The 25,145-nt window shown below is 36.0% G+C and overlaps 1 protein-coding gene across 8 annotated transcripts in view; it reads right to left on the bottom strand.

The window, feature by feature from the left end:
• Nucleotides 1-25,145, bottom strand: part of GRIK2 (glutamate ionotropic receptor kainate type subunit 2) — a 642,913-nt gene that overhangs the window by 27,041 nt on the left and 590,727 nt on the right. For 6 of the 8 annotated variants that reach the window (XM_082475143.1, XM_082475138.1, XM_082475141.1 and 3 more), the window contains one exon: nucleotides 7,362-7,587. In XM_082475143.1, the coding sequence (XP_082331269.1) occupies nucleotides 7,362-7,587 (226 nt within the window). Of the gene's footprint in view, nucleotides 1-1,387; nucleotides 7,588-25,145 lie in introns of those variants that run through there. The other 2 variants (XR_014267496.1, XM_082475145.1) reach the window with 2 other exon arrangements.

The following is a 25,145-nucleotide window of genomic DNA, read 5'->3' on the forward strand; positions in this document are numbered from 1 at the left end:
CCCTTAGTACCAATTCTACATCTCTCACTTCATCAAATAACAAGAAATGAAGAAGCAGTGAGATCTCATGCATTTAACATTAGAAAATAGAAGTGAAGAATGAAATTTCACATTGTTCATATGTCAGTGTGGTATCCTTCTACCATAAAGAGTCCATGATACAACCTATTGTAATATTTTTTACTTTAGGCTGATTATGTGTAAGGGCATTATAATGAGATAAAACTTACTTAAGAATTACTAATAGGGCTACAGCTATTTTGTATTCATTAATATAAAATGTGTTGTAAAGTAGTTTATAAAGGTAACATTAAAATCCAATTATGAAGCAAGAATGCATCTTATTTATAATTACATAAGTAAATATAATACAAGAAAAATGTATATACCAATTTTGTGTCTGATAAAATTGTCATTAAATTTAACCTTAGTATTATAAGGGATTTATAAATATACTCTTTACATTCATCTTTACTTCACCTCTACATTGCCTATTACATTCTTCATGTATTACACATATTTCAGTAGTTCTCTGACTATGATATAAGTAATTTAATTTGGACTTTGTTCACAGATATAATTATTCATGGACTGTTTGAAACCTACTACTGATTTAATCCCAGAAGTAAGATACGGATACATAAGATTATAGAAAATTTTAGCATCTTGGACGATAGGCACAGACATGAGCAGAATTTCCTCCATCCCCTTTTCAGCTGACTCGTGCTCCCCATATGTTATTAAAGTTGGGAGGCACCAATAAATGAATGAAGTGTGCCACTAGCTCATTGTTAAAAACAGAAATAGTTTTAATGGGACCCTTCAGACACTTTACAATATTTCTACCAAATTGAACACAGCAAAGCAAAATAACACCAACTGGCCCTAATGGATTTTTTTCTAGATTGCTGTTTTCCTACCAGCTCATGGACTGCTGAGTCTGCCTAGTCCTCAAAGCGCCCTGTGCACTCAACATTCCAAAGACAGAAGCCAAGAAGGCTTTTAGTATGGGTGGTCAGAGGGAGTCAAGGCAGCCGAAAATGCCATTAAGTAGAAACGCTCCCTGTTCGGCTAAAATAGATTATCACCTATGGTGAATTAAAAGGCAAGACTACATTTGCTCACACATTTTAAATATTCCTTAATGAAAACTGCTGTGATTTGCTTTTTTTGCTTTACCCCATCCAGTTGTTGTTTTTTAAAAATTCTAATGAATGAAAAGGAAGTTCAATTAACGTATTATGAGTAAGAACACCTACAATTTCAAAAATCTACCGTACAGTAAATATCACATTAAAATAACATTGCTGCAGTCAGGAAAACTATGAAAGGGATTTAATGTCACCACAAGCTTAATTAAACCAGCTTATGCTTATTTAGCATTTACCTTCACATCATTGTTGATTGCTCCACTAAGGTATTTTTGTGTAAACAGAGCTTCCCTAATTAAATAGCTTATATCTGAGTCATTCAGTGAGTGATTTCACAACAGTTTGGGCAGTAATCATCACACTCAGAGTGATGAATGGTGATGGCAGGCCCCTAGATGAATCACACAGGAGGAGGCCTAGCAGGTTAAAAGGACGCATGGACTTCTGGGGGAAAAAAGAAAAATATATATAATTTTTGAAATATTTCTGAATATTCACTCCAAAAGAGACATAGTATTTCTGTTTACCCTCCTGCACTTAACCACATACACCTCTATGACAATATCTAAAAATCTGAGCAACAATAAAAGCAAAGCAGAGGGAGTTCCTCTCCTTGATCACATTTGTAGTATTAATAAAGACAGAATTTTCATATCAGTTTATGGCTCCTGCAGGTATAAACTCAAAATCCTGGGTAATTTCTGGAACTGATCTAAATTTCCAGAACCTGAGCCTATATTGCTCTGCTTTGAATAGATTCATCTCCTTAACTCTTGTTGGGAAAGAGATTCAAATAACCTTTTCTTTTTCACACCTAAATGCATTATTTTTTATTTTTATTTTTTGGCGTATAATTAAACAAAATTTTAAAACTAAGTAAAAATGACATATTACCAAAAAATTGTCAATATGCTTGAAAAAGATGATATAAAAGGCAAATGCTAATTAACTAGTTGAGAAGTGCAGGTTATGATGGTGGTTGAAAATTTATGGTAAGTCAGAATCTCATTCAAGTACTAGAGCTGCACAACATTGCATTTATTAATGACTAAGTAATAGTTCGTGAAAGCCATATTTTTGGCAGAGCTATGACATAGTAAATCATAAATTACTGCCTGAAGTTTTTTTCTCAGACATATTTGAGGGGGTAAAGTGTGACATGCCTCTCTCTAGATTATACTTCTTTGATGAAGTTATATGAGTTAAGACGTACTCATAATGTATTGGAGTCTCAAAATCATTTTAATTTTATACTATGTTATGAGTGAATAAAATATAATTTACTAAAGTTAAGAACTTAATATTATCAAGTCAAACAGAAGAAAACTATCTGAACAAAAGAAACAAAAATTATATTGCAATACCTACAGGTGAGTGATTTGAATATTCATCCCTTTAAATTTAAATTATTATGTTCAAATTTATCTCATTCAGAATTAGGCTAAAAACAAAATGTATGTTAAATGCATTAAGCAACTTTTAGTAACAAGACATTTTAATAAATTTAAATTCAATATTATTTGGCAATGAAAATAAAGAAGAATATGGTAAAATCTTCCTAGTCTATAATTTTGCTATGTCAAAGTATTATTAGATGCTTTGAATTTTTATTAATATGTACTGATAATTTTACATTAAAAGTCCAAGAAAGTCCTATAAAAGAAATTTATCATGTGCCATTACCTAATTTTTAAAAATTCATTTTAATGAAAACACTAATTTATTACACTATCATTCCAAGCTAACTACACACTATGAAGAAACGATTCCACTTAGATATATAATTCAACTTGATTTCTTAAGTTTCTCATGCAAGTGACCTTGCCTGTATCAATGACTATTTTCTGCAATAACTACGCTTTCTTCAGAAGGCAAAAGTTGATCTGATCAGCTGAGTTGAACAGATAAAAGGAAAAAAAAAATCTACACCCTAAGGCTTATAGTTTAATTTGTTTTGTTCTCTCATATATAAGATAAGCTTAAAATGAGAAGAAATAGAAATTCCAAATGCTGTGCTCAGTATTTTCCTTCATTTAAAAAGTTACATTTAAAAAGTTATATAGTTTATACATTCATTAATATTTTGAATTGTTTTATATTTTCCTTATAAGTCAATATCTTTCAGTCAACAGTGTCAGGGGTAGGGAGAAAACAAAAATTGCTATTTGTATGGTTCCAAGAAACTGTAACAGCTTCCCTAGAACTGATTTAACTGTTATCTTTCTTTTTTTAAATAGCTTTCACATCTGAAATATCTCAGGGAGTTTTTGAGAATTATATAATATACTATTTTGATTTATTTGTAACAAGCATTTCCTCAAAGCAAAACAATATGATAAGAGACATTCCTGGTACACTGGTACATTGTATTTACAACACAAACAAGCAAACCAAAAAAACCCCATCAAGTTAAGGTTGTATATTAAGTATGTCAAATTTCTTTATTCTAGAAATTTTGAAATTATGAGTGCTATTATGTAACTAATATTAATGAAGAATATCTGTGCTATACTCTAAAGTCCTCAAACATCCTCCCCAAATCTTATCCAATTCTCACTACCCTCACTCACTCAGGTTTGTTTAATGAGGTCATCACATTGAGTAATGTAAGATACCATGCCGATCTTTAGCTCCAAAAGTTATTTGTTTTCTCTATTTATAAATCTTGCTGCACCATCGTATTTTCATACGTAGAGTTCATTTGTTGAACAAATAATTGAGGGTCCACAGAGTGCAGGCACTATTGTTGTGTGGGCTTACAACAACAAACAGACAAAAATCTCTGCCCTCTTCCACGCAATGTAAACCAAAAGAGGAGGGTAAGGATACACAGAAATCTCACTCCTTCCAGAAACAACACTGAAAAATGCATTTATTTTCTTCAGCTCTTTCCAAATGAAACTGTGAGGCAATGGGAAGCTATCAAATCACTGCTTCCATTCCTCTCATAAGTGTTTAAGAAGGTGTTTGATTTTTAAAATTTGTTTGAAAACATCAGCTAATCATATTTCTCCACGTAGTTTCTAGCCCACTTTAAATCAAACTCTGGGACTCTGTCAAGTATATTACCTGACACATTACTATAAGTTTAGCATTAAATAGACCTTAGGTGTTCCTAGTCTCACCCTGTAATTTTACTAATTAAAAAAAAAAGAAAGAAATTTAGAAGCTATAAATTTCATGTCACTTGTCTAAGATCATATTAAGTGACAAGGTTAAATCTAGAATATCAGTGTGCAAAATACTACATGATGATACCTTAGAGCATATTATCAGCCTCTTTTCTAAAACATAAATTTGTTCATATAACTTTTCATAAATGAGTACAAGTACGCTTGAAAAGTTATCGAAGTTACTCATCACAAATTCCAAATAAATGGTACATCAACTCATGAAGTTGTTGAGTTCTTTAGGTAATTCTTACTGAGGCAAACAGCCATATGGGATCTAACTATGGAGCATACCAGGATTTGAACACTCCATCAACACAAAACTGTGGCAATAAACTCAATCCTTACTGTGAATATAAGTATAATTTAAAGCATTTTGAAAAGAAGTGCTTCTTAAGCTATAATTATGAGAACTCAAACATTTTTACATATTAGAATTAATTAGAAAACTTCTGAATTAATATATACATTAGCATAATAATGGCAAAGCTTTGGATGGCCTTTCCCTGGTGCAAACAATAAAGGGGGTTCATTTTGTGTAGAGAATTTTAAAACAATAATAGCAACAACTGTCACCCGGCACTGGCAAGTCAAAACATGTCAAAAGTAAAATATTCCTCTCTTGAAAATATCTTTTGTTCATCCAGGTTCTAAACAATTACTATTGAGTTTTAACAGCCCAACTCTTATTGAGTTTTGAATTAGCATCTATTTATTTCTTATTCTTTAATAAACATTGTACTCCACTTGGAAACTAATTTGGAGAATTCTCGTACAGCTCACTCCCCCAAGATATGAGCTCAGCTACACTTGCAAATTTTTGGAGCAAGAACTTAAGGTTCTTGTTTTGTTTTGCTTTGCTTTCACAATGACTGTGCAATCATTATTTTGAGTCTACTATATAATTGCAGGAATATGTAATGTTACAGGAGCGAATGTCTCAAAATTCTCTCAAAGCCAGTTCGAACTATTTTGAGCTATAATGAATTTGAGTAAACTTTACCTGATATGAAAGAATTTAATCTTGAAGTTTTTGAAGTCATTATGGTGGAAAATTTTTGGACTTCCTAGACATTTGAAAGTTGTTAGAAATGATCCCAAAGAAACAAAGACATGGACACTATTGCAATTTCTGGAATTTATCATGAAATGGGATTTTTATGAATCTGTGCCCAACTTTCTAACTATGGTATACATGTTAGCTCATCTGAAAGAAACTTTTCAAAATTAAAAGTAATAAAATTATGAATGAGGATACATGGACAAATATGACTATACCATTTATTAAACACAAATACATGAAGATCTGTTTTGACAAAGTCATTAAAAATTTGCAGAAGTTAAGGCTCAAAAAAATTATAGTGTCATTATTCATTACTGTATAGCCAGTGAGTAGCTGTAAGTAAGTGCTTTCCCCTTTCTTTAAAAAAAAAAATTGATGTAATAAATACATGTTAATCTGTTATTTTTTTTTCTTTGCATACAGTATGTTTCCTGTTTCTGCTATAACAAATTACCACAAATTGAGTGGCTTAAAATAACACAAATTCATTATCCCATAGTTCTATAGGTCAGAAGTCCTAAAAGTGAGGTATCTGCAGGGCTGCATTCCTTCCGTGGCCTCCAGGAAAGAATTTGTTTCCTTGCCTCCTAAACTAACTTCTAAAGGTCCTCTGTATTGCTAGGCTGTGGTCCTTTCCTCCATCTTCAGTTCACCAAGTAACATTTTCAAATTAATCTCTCTCTCTCTCTCTTCCTCCCCTTCCCTGCCATGGTGTCCCCCCACCCCAAGATTTATATATTGAAACCTAATCCCCAGTATAATGGTATTTGGAGGTGGGGTCCCTGGGGTGTGATTGGGTCAAGAGGGTGGAGCCCTCATGAATGAGATTAGTGCTCCTTATTTAAGGGACTCAAGATAGATTCCTTGTTCCTTCCTGGTCTATTAACCAAGAAGCAGCTTCTCATCAGACACCAAATCTGTTGGTACCTTGATCTTGGACTTCCAGCTTCCCAAACTGTGAGAAATCAATTTCTGTTGTTTTTACAGCACCCAATCTCTGGTGTTTTGTTACGGCAGCCCAGGTGGACTAGCACATTCTTTCTCTTACTACTTCTGTTGCAATATCTTCTTAATTGTGACACTTGTGCTTCCTTCTTTTAAGGACCTTTTCGATTACACTGGACCCACCTGGTTAATCCAGGATAATCTCCCCATTTTAAGATCCTTAACTTAATCACATCTGCAAAGTCCCTTTTGTCATAAAAGGTAATAAATTCATATGTTCTCAGGATTAGGCCATGGACATTTTGGGGGAGCCATTTTTATGCCCATGACATGTACATATATACTGTAGTATGTATTTATACATTTATTAATCATATAAATGTATATACATGTTCATATATATTATACATACATATGAAGCTCAATAAATGAAAATTTTCATTGTCTTTTGCAGCAATTATTATTATTTCATTCTATGATTATTATTGAAAAGAATTTTGTCATATAGAAGAAAGAGAATGTTAAAACTAATCAATCCTAGTGTAAAATGTTCTAGGTATGTTACTGGTAAATAGTCTGCTATTCCTCTTAAATAAACATATACCTCTTGTAAATAAAATAATTATTCACAGTAACCATTTGTGGCTCATTCTTTTAGTTAACTAAGTCAAATACTATATTCATAAGCCACCAATCTGAAAAAATAATGTTGCAAAACCTTTATTCATAGAAACTTTTTTTAAGTGTAAGATTGAGAAGGTCCTTTGCGGGGGAGGTGTTGTGGATGTTTTCAACACTGATACAGTAAAAATGTCTACTGACCATTTGGTAGAAATCAATTTTCCTTTTGTTACTTACTCCTTTAGAAGCAGATGTCCAAATATCTTCCTGACTTTATACAGTCTCAGAACATAGCAAGATACATTTGTTTGAAGCAAGATTCCTAACGGCATATGGAGGCACTGTTTTCCTTCCCTTTTCACAGCAACTAAGATTAATGAACAAAGAACAAGTGGCTGACATGAAGCCTACCCATGGGGGTGCCGACGCCATAACCTTTGGAGTCTATGAGGCCGCCAATCTGTGTCAGGTTACAGTTCCTCTGAGTGACAAACTCAATGGTTGTTGACTCCATTAGGAAAGCGTAATCGGAGGTGAGGACTCTCTGGATTCCTTCTTCATTACTTTTGACGAGCACGGACTGCCTCCTGCTACTCATAAAGGCCCACATTTTGTCATATGTGGAGATTTTTGATTTCTGGGGAAAAACAAAATACATAAGAAAGACATTTCTTAGTTTCCACATGATCCTACAATATTTAGATGAAATTGACCATATTTAGTTTGCTCATCGTACCTTATAACTGTATTAGTAATAACACTGATACTAAGCCCCCAAAAAATCAAAATCTGTATAAAAACATTTCTCATAGCAACTCCTCATCGTATTTCCAGGTATAGAGCAGATTTATTTAACAAATGTATAAAAAATGTCCTGATGTTCAAAAGTTCACTACTAGTAAATCATAGGAGGCAATAAAAAAGAGAAAATAAACAAGATTAATAAGGGCTGTTTTTTGTGTTTGTATCTCACATGAATATCTCGTGTGTACAATTTTATCCTTCAACATTACTATAACATCAAATTTGGAAGATGCAGACACTGGACACTAAGAGGTTTTTTTTTTTCCCCCGAATTCATAAGACAGATGTTACATTATCCCCCAAGGATACATACAGATATAGGTTGAAGAGATGAGAGGAATTTGTTACAAATAAGGATATTACAAATAAGAATGACTACATTTCTGCTGAGACACAATCTGGACACCACAGAACTTCTTTTAACCTGCTCAGGACAACAGGAAATCAATCATTCAGGTCTTACTAACTAACGATTCCTGGACCAAGAAAATAGAAGAGCTTTTACATCCAACCGGAAATTCTCAGTAGGGCTTCAGTGCGTTCTATTGCTAAAGGAAAGAAATGGGTTTTGTTCAGAAGGCACTGGTAAAACATAAACAGGAAAAAGGTTAGCATCTGCTTATGGAAAGCTCGTCTGTGAAACCTTTACCTTAGTTTAATTCTTATACAATCACAAAAAATAATACTGCAACTATAAACACAAGAAGGACATTCACCATACTGGTTGCTCTGTCATGAAAACTCAAAACTATTTTCAAATAAATAGATATGCAATCTTTTGCAGCTTAAGTGTGCATTTAGTCCTAAATGTGCCAGGACATAAATGTGATATTACTCCTTCCACTAAAAGGTAGGTACACAGTAATATTTAGAAAAATTCTGGCACTATTTCAATGATAAAATGGGAAGAAAAACCTTAATTTGGGGGGGAAAATACCTAGAGGTACAATAAGTGCTTTATAAAAACAAATAGCTTTAGAGCTAAGAAAGGGCAGATGTGTAAACCTTTGCTCTCCAGTGAACACTAAAACATGCTAAAAGGTCAGTGGCTCAAAATGGGAAAGAAGGCAGCTAGAACCCCCAGAATAAGATTGATATGATTACAAATTTGGGCAGCTATGGAGGCATGTCAGTTGTTTTCAAGTAAAATAATCAAATGTTAGGAGTAGAAAAGGGAAATGAAAGGAATAATTAAGGCTATGATGAGATTCTTACTGGAATAATTAAGACCAATAGTGAGATTTTGCAAAGATGCATCTGGCTATCCAAATTAGTAACATAATAGGATAGCTAGAACAAGTTCATTTCCTTTCAAAGGTAAAGAATTTTTCTCCTAATGTTTTGGATTGAGTGAGGCCAAAATACAAAATAGAATCAAAGTCAGAGCTCACCTGCAGATTAAAGAGATTTTATGTAAAAAATAAACTTGGATACAGTTTTTGATTTAGTGAATCTGTGACTGATAATAAACACAATCCAAAAATGTAATACTAAAAATTTATGTAATCAAAACTGCATGCTCATTACTTGACAATTTAAAATGTAACATCTTTAATGGAGAATGATAGTGTAATATCATAACATGGGTGTACTCATTGAAGCCAAAAATCAAGCAGAGATAAAAAGTGTACAAAAAGTTATTCTTACTTGTATTGGTCATAAATCTCCTAAATTCTCTGCTTTATTTTAGTCATAGGAACATAAGCAATAAATACATTTTATTGCTTTAGTTACATGATTTTCAATTCATGATAACATGTTCCATCACTGAAGAGTTAATTTAAATAAAAACTTGAGGACTAGTAATTTTGTCTGAAACAAAGGGAGAATATAATGTTTACAATGGCACTAATCATTTAAATAGTATAATTATGTCTTTCTCTTTTTTAATATTAAAAGTAGAAAATTTTAGTTTAAACATTATGCAACACAATTTAAAAGAAGAGAATTACATTTTTAACAGTACATGAATGTATCCATTATTAATATTTTGCTGTGGTTAATGAAGTAAACACATCAATCTTTTTTAACAGAACCCACACCCAACAAACTAAGATATATTTCTAATATATTCTTTATAAATGTATAGTTTAATTTTACATTAATGTGAAATTTAGTATTATTTTACATTTGAAATGTCTAATCTACAATACTAACCTTCCACTGACAAAATAAGGATTTTACAAAATATATTTTTATATAAAATTCTTGGAACACTTTACTGCACTGATTTTTTATTTCTATGAGCATTTCCTAGAAGGTACTATTTATATTCATTTTGAAACTAATCATTTCCTATCTTTTTAAAAAAATTTTTATTGGAGTATGGTAGATTTACAATGTTGTGTTAGTTTCAGGTGTACAGCAAAGTGAATCAGTTACACATATACATATATCCACTCCTTTTTAGATTCTTTTCCCATATAGACCATTACAGAATATTGAGTAGAGTTCCCTGTGCTATACAGTAGGTCCTTATTAGTTAATCATTTCCTACCTTCCATTATTACTTAAGTATCTCTTATTGATATACTTCTGATTTTCTGTAATCTATTGTCTATGATTTTTGTACAGGTTCACTCATCTTTCCTGTCTGCAGAAAATATAAGTATTTCTATTGTTCCTATATGGCATAATAGGTTTAGATAGAAAAGTTACCCAAATTGTTTTGTTTCTCATAATAAAAATAAAAACCCAAATAAGAAATATTTCAATTTAGAAATATTGACTACTTGCTGCTCACACACATTCTATATGGCTTGCTTGCTTGTTTTGCTGTCATTCTTTAACCACAATTTCCAACTGAGCACAGTTATCTCTCAATTATGGCTGTGAAACACAACGCTGTGTAGAAAAGATATGGGAAGTAAGATTAAAAGCCATTACTACCTTTGTAGCCTGCATGTGTGTATGTGTGCGGTATGTAATGCCATTCAACTCTTAAACACGTTCTATAGAAAGTTGAAATAGAAAACTAATCTTTAGCATTGCCTGGCAATTTTATTACTTTTATCATTTTCAGTAGTGAAGATGGTGTAGTGCATCACTGGTTTAAAAACACAAGGTCTGAACAACATGAATTTTACTGAAACCCTTAAATTTAAAGCAGCTAAGATGGCTTATAAAATATTTGAAGAAAGTATCTGAACAAACTCTTAGGCTGAATATGAAGATTACAAGGCTTTTTTCTCTATAAATCTGGCCACTCATAAATACTTGATTACCTATACTTAACTAATATATAGATAAGTTCTGAATAATGTAGGCCTGAGCCAGAAGTAATGATCACTAATTCTACATCTCTTATTAATGGAAGATATTTCCTTATGCAAGCCAGTTAATCTCTTAATTCCAGTTTACATAATAGTCAAATATCTTTGCTAAACTTACAGGGTTTTTGTGAGGATCATATAAGACACTACACGTAAACACACTATGCAGTAGTAAGACATTTTTGTAACTCCAATTATTTTTTAAAAAGAGAGTATACTACTCCCAAGTGCTTGTGTTTTATTTTTCTTAAAAAACACCGAGTATTCTGGCAAAGATGGAAGGTTGAATATCATCTTTGAACACATGTTCTCTCCTATGGCATGAAACCACAAGGCAAAAGAGAAATGGATAGGGTGCAACAAAACCAAAATTTTGGAAGCTGGAAAGCAGATAGATGAATTGTAACTGAGCTAACCAACGTTTAGGACCCCCTTCTCCCCTGTAAAATTTCTGAGATTGGCATCTCTACATCCTTCTCAAAGCCAGAATGATCAAACGTCTAACAAAAGTAGAATTTATTGAAAAAATGTCGTCAAAACAACTATCTCTGAGCAACTTGGTGACTGCTCCATCCCACCCAAGCAAAGGACTAGAGGTTTTATTCTCTGGGAAGTAAACAAGAGTACACTGGAAGAAGTTGAGCTACGGGGGCCCGTACTGAAACCAGAAGGAAGAGGTTGGAGTCTACAGCCAATGTTGAGACCAGTCAGCATTCTGTCTGTTTTGGTTCTTTGAATTCCTCCAAGAAGATTTTTTTAAGCAAAACTGAACTGCTCTAAAGAGATAATAATAATATTAATAATATTAGTAACAATAATAATAGTAATAATAGCAGTTAGCACATATAATACCATGTACCAAACATTATTCTAAATTATTTATACATATTAAAATTTTTTAAGTTTTACAAAATTTCTATTAGGTGGTAGTATTTTTGTCCCCATTCTAAAATTAGAAAACCAAAATACAGAGTGCTTAATAATATGCTTAAATCCATGTGGCCTCTTCCTAGCAAAACCAGGAATCAAACATGGGCAGATTAGCTACCAAGTTCATAGTCTTAATTATTGTACTATATCAACTGCATCTAAAGGCACATATCATGGATTTCCAACAAAACAACCCACTATATCACCCTAAAGTGAAGCTCATAGTTTTTCACCCTTAACTAAGCACCCAGAGCTTGCAGTGAGTTTCTAACCTAAATTATAAACACCAAAACAAATAAAATGGCATAAATGTCCTCAGAGAGGTAAAAGATGCTGCACAAATGCAAAGAAAAAAAATTTAAATGGACTCTGTTGAAAGAAAATACATTCAGAGAACAAATACATATTAAAAATCTGATATCAAAAATGGAAACCTCAAGTGAAATGTAGAATAAAAGAGAATTTAAAACACTGCAATTGGCTTGACCTCTAATTTCAGAATATTTATATTAAATACATGTGGAATTATACTGATATGATACTCTAAGATCTAATGTGTAAGGAGGAAATAAGAAGCCTCAGCTAGTTTTATTTCTAATAAAATAGAAAATTGTTGAACATTTTCAAGGTAAAATAGACTGTAGGATCTCTAAGGTTAAAATCCATAGGTAGAAGCTGTATAAGTTAAAGTTTAGGAATAAGAACTCATTTAAGGTCAGTAAGCAGGTATTTAAAATTAATAATCAAATATTTGTATGCTGAGTGTGAAAGTTTATGTAAACTTATTTAGAAGTAAGGATATACCGAGTTGCAATGTGAACTAAAGATCGTAGGTGTAAGGTGCAGCATGTTGAAAGAATGACCTGTATAGTATGTTCTGCTGAATCTCCTGTTAGACTAAGGTTAGTTTCATTCGGTGAAGTAGCTACTGATCATTGCCAAGGGACATGATAAAATCGTGGATGGAGAGTAAGCTGCTGAGCTAAACGTGCACAGTCTTTGAAGGTCCTCTAGCCACAGGGATACAGAGAAGTGAGGACCTACCTAGAACACCAGAAAAGACTCAGGAATTGGGACACAGCTTGGCCCTGAGCATCACTGTTGCCAAATTCATTAGGAAAGACATTGCAGAAGAATGTATTATTTAAGAGAAATATGAAAAATGAAATATGAAAAATGAAATGAAATATGAAAAATGAAAGTCAGGTAATAAACTAAGCATCCAAAAATATAATTTTCTGTAAGGGAAGAATTGAGATAATGGCAAATTAGGGCATAGAAGAGAAACTATTCAGATAGAGTGTAGCCAAGTTAAAAAAAATATTGAATTAGTGAAAAAAAAAAAATATCTTGTTTCACTCCTTTACTTCACAAATGAGAAAAGTAAGTCTACTTGATAAGAAAAAACTATTAGCAGTGAAGGTAGATTTGTAAAGAGTAAAATGCTGATAGGATTTATGACATCATGGTTTTAAAGAAGAATTTTAATTCCATAACAAGACAATAACTTCTTTGGCAAAAAATGAAACACATTCCTAAGTATTATCATTACAGTTAGGCTGTACATAGTAATATAAAGTCACGCAAATAAATTAAATCAAGTCTCAGAGATATTGCTTGAAGTGAATATTAAAATCAAAGCACTGTAAAGGAAAAGCATATTTAAAATGTTTGAAATAAAATCGTCTTATTTTCTCATACAACCCACCCCGCCGCTCTAAATACTGGAATAAATTTCTTTCTTTTGTGTGTGTCTCATATTAAAGACACTTTTCCTTCTGTGTTACATCAGACAGATTTAGGATGTCAATGTTTAGCAGTGTTTATTTTATCAAAATGCTGAGGCTCGTAAGTTGATTTGGTTTTTGCTACATCAGCACAAAACCAATAAAACTAGTTCATAAGGCACTGTCTTTTTATAATAGCAGTTTTCATGGGCTATGAAACATCAACAGGATAAAAAAAAAATTCTTGTCAAGAATAAACTTACAAAGAATAAGAAATACAACATTTTTTAAAAATTCACAGATGCCAAAAGATTGTGTGCTTTACAAAGAGCATTCAGTATACTTAAAATATTTTAAACATATAGCTAATGATTCCAAATTTAAGGATACATAGCTTTAGTTTCTGATAGAACTCAAAATAAAGTTTGCAACCTGAAATTACCTGGCTCTTTGAAGATCTCCAGTATCTAATGGGTTTAAGGTAACATTTTTCCTGAGCATTTTAGAGAGAGATTTTTAGAACAGGTAAGATACTGATACAAGGATAGTGCTTTGAAATTTTGTTTCTATCCCATCTAAAATGCTATGAAAGCCAATAAAGTAAGGGTTACTCTTGTACCATAGGAGTAGATCTTTTATTGTAAGCAACATATTTTACAAATTCAAAAAGTCATTTGAAAAAAAAATCTTTGATTTAAATTCTTTAGTACTCAAATGAATTCTTCTCCCCACTCACTTTGATTGCTGTCAAACACAAATTAAAATTTAGAAACCATCTTGTGTTCATTGGACCTATTTTTATAAACCTGTCAGATACCCTAAAAATGATAAGAAAATATTTGCTAGACCTCTGGAAGTAAATTTAAAATTAACTTTTTAAGTGTGTTCTAGAGGAAAGCTTATGTTCTTGAATAAGAGGGAAAAATCTTTAATATTAATCTTGTTTGAACTATCATAACCACAAAGCATCAACAGTACAAAGAAAATCCAGTACTATTTTGTAATATGTTTTTTTTACATAATATTTGAAGCGTTGACTACAACTCAGATTTTTTAAAAAGTTTATCAAGTAGTGCAACACCTAAAACATCTTGAAGTAACTTTTAAAAAGACTTTATTTATGTTAAGAACCCATTTATTTTTATTTAAAAAATAAACATTCATGAAAAAATATTTTCTCACCTAAACCATAATGTGTGGCAGAATTAGTTGAACTCTGGTGTATGGATGAAAGTGGTGAAATTACTAAAAGAAGAGGCAGTAATTTCTGATGATTTTTCATAATTACCAAAGTAAATTTGGTGTCATTGGTACTTACTCAAATCATTCCTTTTCAATAAATTCCACGTTACCAATTTGGTTTCTAATATTAACTTAAATATTTGGTTATAAGTGCTATAATAACATTTATTATTCTGTTATGAAAAAGTCACATGTAATCATTCCTAATATGTGCTTTGAAAAAGCCCATACCAAGGGAGACCTTGGTAAAGGAGAATTTGGCTGAGATTTGCATTTTCATTTTTTATTACAGTAAATAAATTACCAACAACAGTGGAACATATGTGCTAGGTAAGAACAGCTGAGCCCTATCTGGACCCATCTGACCTTGGTCACTAGGAAATTAGAGTTAATTCAGGAAAACAGGACTGAAGCCATATGTGGTTCATATCAAAGGTGGATCTGAGGCTAGTGCAGTGATCTGAAAGCATTTGGTTGTTAGCAAACCTGTCAGTCCTTGGAATAATTCTGGCAGTTTTATCTTGAAGCATCTGCAATCTCTTAAAACAGGATATTTGAAGAGAAAGACAATGAAAGAGAATTGCTCTTCTCATCGTTACGGAGAGTTAATAGAGGAATAAGAGAGAGAATTATGACTGAGCATAATAGGATGGGCAGCAAGTTTAAAGCGATTCGGTGCAATTAAAGGCAGTTATCCTTTTGAGGCAGTTGAGCCAGGATTTGATAGTTCATTCTGCACTATTCAGAATCCCTACTGATGATTCTTCTGGTCATTGCATTTTATTCTTTAAATGAGATATCTTGAAATTTCCTGGTCAAATATTTTATTTTCTTATAAATAATAGTAATCAGCAATATAGTTTACTATCATTTGGTCAAATTTAAATAAAATTAGGAAACTTGACTTCACTGGGTCAATGGAGGACCTTGAGCCACAATTTCTTGGCCATATCTAACAAAATGCTTCCCTAACAATTTCAAAGAAATGTTATGAGGAATAAATGAGAAAATTCATATAAAGTCACTTCGACAAGCTATAAAGCTCTCTAAAGATATCAGGATTTTATTCTTATTGCAAATTTTATGTGATCCATCAGTGGAGAAACATAGTAACTCTCTACTAGGACTGCAGCATATAACTACTATATTCTTATATCTCTGCCTTTACCTTTAGAATAATTTATAATTTATAGGAACATGGAAACATTCACTTGCTTACCCATTCACTCACTGGTTCTTTCATATTTATTGAGTACCAGCTTGGTGTAAAGGACCGTGCCAGGCACTATGCATGTAGAGGTTAGACCAAAACAAAGCATGGCCCCTGTCTTAGCAAAGCTTAATGTCCCATCAATACAGGAAACGTAAACTAAGAATTATGAAATGGTGCGATAAATGCCTTGACAAGGGACAGATGAGGTGTAACCTAAATTGATGAAGGGATGTATGACAGGAAGTCAGAGGCAATAATTCCTTTTCCTTTAGGATTCAAATCAATAACAGTTTTGCTGGGTCTCTCACTCCTTTCTAATCGAAACTCTGAACTATAAATAGGCGTGGGGAAAAAAAATCCTCAACATCTGAAACTCTTAAAAGAATCATTGTTCTCACTTTCAGCCAGTACCCTTTCCAGGATTTCTAAACTCTTCTGGGAGATGATGCAAACCTCATCAAAATATTTTAAGAATGATGTTTAGATACATAATGTTTGTATTGCTGTAACCTTATATACATCAAAATATACACAAAATGGATACTTTGTTTCTAAATAGTAAATAAATGACCTTAGCTGGCCTATGGAGGAGAGAGAAACAGTTTTAATCACTTCGCCATCCATTGGCTAAACATGCATACTTAATCACGATAACCATGAATTTAATACGTATAAGGTAATTGCATCAATGATTATATAAATCACTAACCTGAGGTACATTTTTTTCTGGCCACAACATGCGGCTTATGGGATCTTAGTTCCCCAACAAGGGATCCAACCTGGGCGCATGGCAGTGAAAGCACTGAGTCCTAACCACGGGACTACCAGGGAAGTCCCTGAGGCACGTCTTAAGTAGAAGAGCCACATCTGACCTAGGTGCTTGAACTTGCCATTTTCTCTAGCTCGACTGTACTTCCCTTGCATATCTGTATGCCTCACACCTTTACCTCCTTCTGATCTTTGGTCAAACATCGCCTTTCCAAAGGGACTACCACTATTTACTCTATTTATAATTCCAATTCCAATGTAACACAGATATGCCTCCTGCTTTATTGTTATCCATAGCACTTAACAACTATGTAGTATATTACATATTTCCTATTTTTATTTATATATCTGTTCAGTTCCTATCTCCCTTTGCTGTGAGATAAACTGCATGAAGATGGAGATTTTTGCCCTGTTTTGTTCATCATTATAGCACCTCTACTTAGAATAGTGCCTAGTGTACAGTACGTACCAGTAGCTATTTATTGAATAAATGAGCTAAAAAAATAAGTAAATGAATAAATGTGTACAACGGAATTATTTCTCTTGTGCTAGAATTTAGAAGACAGGAATATTAGTCTCAGCTCTGATGTTACCAAGCTAAGTGATATTTCATGAGTAATTTCATATCTCTAGAACTCAGTTTGCTCATCTGCAGAATAAATGGGTTAAACCATATAAATTCTATGGTATCATTCACCAGAGATAGTCTATATAGTTTTACATATTTAGAAGAATAGGCACATTTACTTTTTTCATATTCTGTTCATGGCTTAATTTAATAAGGAAAAGAATACCACTGGCCTAGTTTTAAAGCAAAGCATAAAGAAATCCACATCACTGTACTGCATAAATAATTTTCAACCCTATTTCAATGTTAAAGTGTAGCTTTAACGTGTAAATGAAAAATACTAGAATGTATTTCACATTCTACATATCTCAGGGATGGGAAGTAAATTAGTGTCCTCTTTGTTCTTGTCCCACTTTTAGATCATCACTGCCCCACCCCTTTTGGAAAACAAACCAAGGTATAAACCTTTGTTCTGTTAAGACTCATGCCATACAAACTTACTACCTGATTCCTCTTACTACAGTCTCCTATTCATTTTCTGGTTATGTCATCATTCTTAAAAAACTGTAGTGCCCAAATGTTGGTTTCTATCAGTGATGAACTAGTAAATGTTTAACAATTTGGCTCTCTGGACTTCTCTAGTGGTGCAGTGGTTAAGAATCTGCCTGCCAATGCAGGGGACACGGGTTAGATCCCTGGTCTGGGAATATCCTACATGCCGCGGAGCCCTAGAGCCCGCGAGCCACAACTACTGAAGCCCGCGCACCTAGAGCCTGTGCTCTGCAACAAGAGAAGCCACTGCAATGAGAAGCCCACGCACAGCAACAAAGAGTAGCCCCCATTCACGGCAACTAGAGAAAGCCCGCACGCAGCGACGAAGACCCAACACAGCCAGAAATAAAAATAAATAAGTAAATAAATTTATGTATTAAAAAACAGTTCAGTTTGGCTCTCTGGAAAAGTGGAAAAGCCAGATTTGTAGCGTTTCCTGGTTTTTATGGTTTAAATATTCCCACTCTCACCATTTGAAACTATGGACTTGATACCAACAAAACTATGAAATTCTTAAAAATATAACTCCTGCAAGTCAATATAAGCCAGCTCCAATATACCCCTTCTTCTCCTGCACTCAAAGTCCTGAGTGATTTCTCAGTTATTTGACCATCATTTCCAATCACTTTCTTACTAGCACCTCATTCACCCCAAACCATGGTTGTATATATCAACACCTGAAATATCTTTGCTTCAAAATCAATTATTCAAATATCCTACTCTGGGATTATAACCTCTTTCTTTCCTAGTTTTCTTATTTCATTTCTTTACTGGTTGTAGTTTCCAATCTCATTGGTGTCTCATGCCTGTTAATGACCTACCTTCCAATTCATTCGCTTCCTCTACTTCTTTATATTCCACTTTGTTCAGGTGAGGTTCCACGGTCCATAATTTAAAAATTATTGTTGCTAATATCCTGAACTCATTAACCTCTCTCTCTTTTCTTTGGACCACCTAACCTAACAAAAACCTGAGTAAACCCAACTCTTCACTTCCTGTAAGTCTGTATCAAGGCAGCACAGAATTGCTGGAGAATCTCATACTATCATTATGAAGAGCAAAGCAAAGTAGATGCTCATCACTGCCCAGAAAGTATAATACTTCTCTCAATTTCTTCTCTACAATTCCTATTTCAACTTCCTCTCCTTCCCCAAAACTCAAAACCTGTGGATTCATTCACTGTTGGAGGTTGATCATTGCTTCATAGAGAAAAATTAAACCGTGTATGGGAGCTGACTCAAAGACCAAGCCAAAGCCCTTCTCACAGCAAAAATCTTCTTAAATCATAATCTCTCCTTTCTCTTTCTGTTCTGTTACCCTTTCTTCCAAAGGGAATCCTTTATTTTGTGGTTTGTATTCTACCACATCCTTTTGTCTTTTTCAGGAATATTAACACACTGATTTCTCTCTTATTACTCCTCTTTGATAACATTTTGGCATTCTCAAATCTTTTAGATCATAACTTCCCTTCATCTAGTTGACATTCCTTCCACCTCTAGTTACCATACTTTCTCTTTCCTCCCCTTTACAACAGAATTCATCAAAGAGTCATCTTCATTATTCCATTTCTTTATTTTCTACCCAATCCTCTATCCACTCCAGTCTGTTTTCCAGTCACATCCTTTTATTGAAATAAATCTGACTAAATATACCAATGACCTCCATATTTTTAAATATAAGTAGATTTTTAAATTTTTTGTCCTCAGGTCACCAGACCACCCTTCAACATGCAATGCCCTTAACCATTCCTGCATTTCTGACACACTCTCCTAACCACTCTCTTCACATCCACTGTTACCCCTTCCAGTTTCTTCTCTACACTGAGCCAGAATGATCTTTCTAAATCTCAAGCTTGGTCATGACAACCCACGGTTTATTAACTCTCTTACAAGGCTCCCTGTTACTCCCAAGATGAAAAGATAGTAATAACACAGGCTACAAAGTTCTAACAGGCAAAGCTAGTTGACTACCCATTCTCTCATTATTTTCTAACCTCTTTCTAACAGAATATATATTTCCTATCCTCCTGTTCATAACAAGATAGTCATGTAACCCAATTATGCCCAATGACATAATAAAAAAATGTTAATGCGGCTTCTGATGAACACTTTTTGATAGGGCAGATTCAGTTGGCATGCTCCCAATAGCTTCCTAGACTAATTCTATGTTCTCATAGTACACTGTAGACATCCTTTTCAGTTTTTAAGTATATATTCTATTTAATTATCATTTGGTTAATTTCCGTATTCCTCATGACTTTTTTTGAGTCATGGTGTCTAGTGTATCTCTACACTTAGTACAGGTACTGAAAGAAAGGCACCCAATAAATATTTGAAAGAATGAATATAGTGCACTAATGAAGTGATAGGCAGTTAGTTATGAAACACCAGGTCATTATCAAAAATGTAATATCACTGAAGAAGCATCCTAAGGAAAAATTCAAGAATACATGTTTATTAATTCTAAAGTATTAACTACACATAAAGTTATTATAGAATAGCTGAAGGAAATATTCAGATCGATCATAAAGATTTATTAGGGGGGTCCTCGGGAAGATGGCGGAAGAGTAAGACGCGGAGATCACCTTCCTTCCCACAGATACAGTAGAAATACATCTACACGTGGAACTGCTCCTACAGAACACCCACTGAACGCTGGCAGAAAACGTCCGACCTCCAAAAAGGCAAGAAACTCCCCCCGTACTTGGGTAGGGCAAAAGAAAAAAGAAATAACAGAGACAAAAGAATAGGGACGGCACCTGCACTAGTGGGAGGGAGCCGTGAAGGAGGAAAGATTTCCACGCACTAGGAAGCCCCTTCGCGGGCGGAGACTGCGGGTGGCAGAGGGGGGAAGCTTCGGAGCCACGGAGGAGAGCGCAGCCACAGGGGTGCGGAGGGCAAAGCGGAGAGGTTCCCGCACGGAGGCTCGGCGCCGAGCAGCACTCTCCAGCCGGAGAGGCTTGTCTGCTCACCCGCCGGGGCGGGCGGGGCTGGGAGCTGAGGCTCGGGCTTCGGTCGGATCGCAGGGAGAGGACTGGGGTTGGCGGCGTGAACACAGCCTGAAGGCGTTAGTGCACCACAGCTAGCCAAGAGGGAGTCCGGGAAAAAGTCTGCAGCTGCCGAAGAGGCAAGAGACTTTTTCTTCCCTCTTTGTTTCCTGGTGCGCGAGGAGAGGGGATTCAGAGCGCTGCCTAAACGAACTTCAGAGACGGGCGCGAGCCGCAGCTACCAGCGCGGATCCCACAGCAACAGGGGCGCAGAGGGAAAAACGGAGAGATTCCCGCACAGAGGCTCGGCGCCGAGCAGCACTCTCCAGCCCGAGAGGCTTGTCTGCTCCCCCGCCGGGGCGGGGCAGGCGGGGCTGGGAGCTGAGGCTCGGCTTCGGTCGGATCGCAGGGAGAGGACTGAGGCTGGCAGCGTGAACACAGCCTGAAGGGATTAGCGCACAACAGCGGGCTGGGAGGGAGACCGGGAAAAAGTCTGCAGCTGCCGAAGAGGCAAGGGACTTTTTCTTGCCTCTTTGTTTCGCGGCGCGCAAGGAGAGGGGATTCAGAGCGCCGCCTAAACGAACTCCAGAGAAGGGCGCGAGTCGCGGCGATCACCGCAGACCCCACAGCAACAGGGGCGCAGAGGAAAAAAACGGAGAGACTCCCGCACAGAGGCTCGGCGCAGAGCAGCACTCACCAGCCCGAGAGGCTTGTCTGCTCCCCTGCCGGGGCGGGCGGGGCTGGGAGCTGAGGCTCGGGTTTCGGTTTCGGTTGGATCGCAGGGAGAGGACTGGGGCTGGCGGCGTGAACACAGCCTGAAGGGGTTAGCGCACCGCAGCTGGCTGGTAGGGAGTCCGGGAAAAAGTCTGCAGCTGCCGAAGAGGCAAGAGACTTTTTCTTGCCTCTTTGTTTCGCGGCGCGCAAGGAGAGGGGATTCAGAGTGCCGCCTAAACGAACTCCAGAGAAAGGCGTGAGCCGCGGCGATCAGCACGGACCCCAGAGACGGGCGTGAGACGCTGGGGCTGCTGCTGCCGCCTCCAAAAAGCCTGTGTGTGAGCACAAGTCACTCTCCACATCGCCCCTTCCGGGAGCCTGTGCAGCCCGCCACTGCCAGGGTCCCGTGATCCGGGGACAAGTTCCCCGGGAGAACGCACTGCCCGCCTCAGGCTGGTGCAACGTCACGCCGGCCTCGGCCGCCGCAGGCTCACCCCGCCTCCTCTGTACACCTCCCTCCCCGCGGCCTGAGTGAGCCAGAGCCCCCGAAGCAGCTGCTCCTTTAACCCCGTCCTGTCTGTGCGGGGAATAGACGCCCTCAGGCGACCTACACGCAGAGGCGGGTCCAAATCCAAAGCTGAACCCCAGGAACTGTGCGAACAGGGAAGATAAGGGGAAATCTCTCCCAGCAACCTTAGAAGCAGCGGATTAAAACTCCACAAACAACTTGATGTGCCTGCATCTGGTGAATACCTGAATAGACAACGAATCATCCCAAATTCAGGAGGTGGACTTTGGGAGCAGGATATATTAATTTTTCCCCTTTTCCTTTATTTGTGAGTGTATATGTATATGCTTCTGGGTGCGATTCTGTCTGTATAGCTTTGCTTTACAATAGCTTTATTTTACTTCACTATATTATAGCCTCTTTCTTTCTTTCTGTCTTTCTTTCTATTTTTTCTCCCTTTTACTCTGAGCCGTGTGGACGAAAGGCTCTTGGTGCTCCAGCCAGGCATCAGGGCCGTGCCTCTGAGGTGGGAGAGCCAACTTCAGGACACTGGTCCACAAGAGACCTCCCAGCTTCACGTAATACCAAACGGCAAAAATCTCTCAGAGATCTCTATCTCAACATCAAGACCCAGCTTCACTCAACGACCAACAAGCTACAGTGCTGGACACCATATGCCAAACAACTAGCAAGACAGGAACACAGCCCCATCCATTAGCAGAGAGGCTGCCTAAAATCATAATAAGGCCACAGACACCCCAAAATACACCACCAGACGTGGACGTGCCCACCAGAAAGACAAGAGCCAACCTCATCCACCAGAGCTCAGGCACTAGTTCCCTCCACCAGGAAGCCTACACAACCCACTGAACCAACCTTAGCCACTGGGGACAGATACCAAAAACAACAGGAACTACGAACCTGCAGCCTGTGAAAAGGAGACCCCAAACACAGTAAGATAAGCAAAATGAGACGACAGAAAAACACACAGCAGATGAAGGAGCAGGGTCAGAACATACCAGACTTAACAAATGAAGAGGAAATAGGTAGTCTACCTGAAAAAGAATTCAGAATAATGATAGTAAGGATGATCCAAAATCTTGGAAATAGAATAGACAAAATGCAAGAAACATTTAACAAGGACGTAGAAGAACTAAAGAGGAACCAAGCAATGATGAAAACCACAATAAATGAAATTAAAAATACTCTAGATGGGATCAATAGCAGAATAACTGAGGCAGAAGAAAGGATAAGTGACCTGGAAGATAAAATGGTGGAAATAACTACTGCAGAGCAGGATAAAGAAAAAAGAATGAAAAGAACTGAGGACAGTCTCAGAGACCTCTGGGACAACATTAAACGCGCCAACATTCGAATTATAGGGGTCCCAGAAGAAGAAGAGAAAAAGAAAGGGACTGAGAAGATATTTGAAGAGATTATAGTTGAAAACTTCCCTAATATGGGAAAGGAAATAGTTAATCAAGTCCTGGAAGCACAGAGAGTCCCATACAGGATAAACCCAAGGAGAAACACACCAAGACACATATTAATCAAACTGTCAAAAATTAAATATAAGGAAAACATATTAAAGGCAGCAAGGGAAAAAAAACAAATAACACACAAGGGAATCCCCATAAGGTTAACATCTGATCTTTCAGCAGAAACTCTGCAAGCCAGAAGGGAGTGGCAGGATATACTTAAAGTGATGAAGGAGAAAAACCTGCAACCAAGATTACACTACCCAGCAAGGATCTCATTCAGATTCGATGGAGAAATTAAAACCTTTACAGACAAGCAAAAGCTGAGAGAGTTCAGCACCACCAAACCAGCTTTACAACAAATGCTAAAGGAACTTCTCTAGGCAAGAAACACAAGAGAAGGAAAACACCTACAATAACAAACCCAAAACATTTAAGAAAATGGGAATAGGAACATACATATCGATAATTACCTTGAATGTAAATGGATTAAATGCTCCCACCAAAAGACACAGGCTGGCTGAATGGATACAAAAACAAGACCCATATATATGCTGTCTACAAGAGACCCACTTCAGACCTAGAGACACATATAGACTGAAAGTGAGGGGATGGAAAAAGATATTCCATGCAAATGGAAATCAAAAGAAAGCTGGAGTAGCAATTCTCATATCAGACAAAATAGACTTTAAAATAAAGACTATTACAAGAGACAAAGAAGGACACTATATAATGATCAAGGGATCGATACAAGAGGAAGGTATAACAATTGTAAATATTTATGCACCCAACATAGGAGCACCTCAATACATAAGGCAAATACTAACAGCCATAAAAGGGGAAATCGACAGCAACACAATCATAGTAGGGGACTTTAACACCCCACTCTCACCAATGGACAGATCATCCAAAATGAAAATAAATAAGGAAACACAAGCTTTAAATGATACATTAAACAAGATTGACTTAATTGATATTTATAGGACATTCCATCCAAAAACAACAGAATACACATTTTTCTCAAGTGCTCATGGAACATTCTCCAGGATAGATCATATCTTGGGTCACAAATCAAGCCTTGGTAAATTTAAGAAAATTGAAATCGTATCAAGTATCTTTTCCGACCACAACGCTATGAGACTAGATATCAATTACAGGAAAAGACCTGTAAAAAATACAAACACATGGAGGCTACACAATACATTACTTAATAACGAAGTGATCACTGAAGAAATCAAAGGGGAAATCAAAAAATACCTAGAAACAAATGACAATGGAGATACGACGACCCAAAACCTATGGGACGCAGCAAAAGCAGTGCTAAGAGGGAAGTTTATAGCAATACAAGCCTACCTCAAGAAACAGGAAACATCTCGAATAAACAACCTAACCTTGCACCTAAAGCAATTAGAGAAAGAAGAACAAAAAAACCC

Source organism: Balaenoptera physalus (genome assembly GCF_965194825.1).
Source record: "Balaenoptera physalus genome assembly, chromosome: 9".
Taxonomy (NCBI): domain Eukaryota; kingdom Metazoa; phylum Chordata; class Mammalia; order Artiodactyla; family Balaenopteridae; genus Balaenoptera; species Balaenoptera physalus.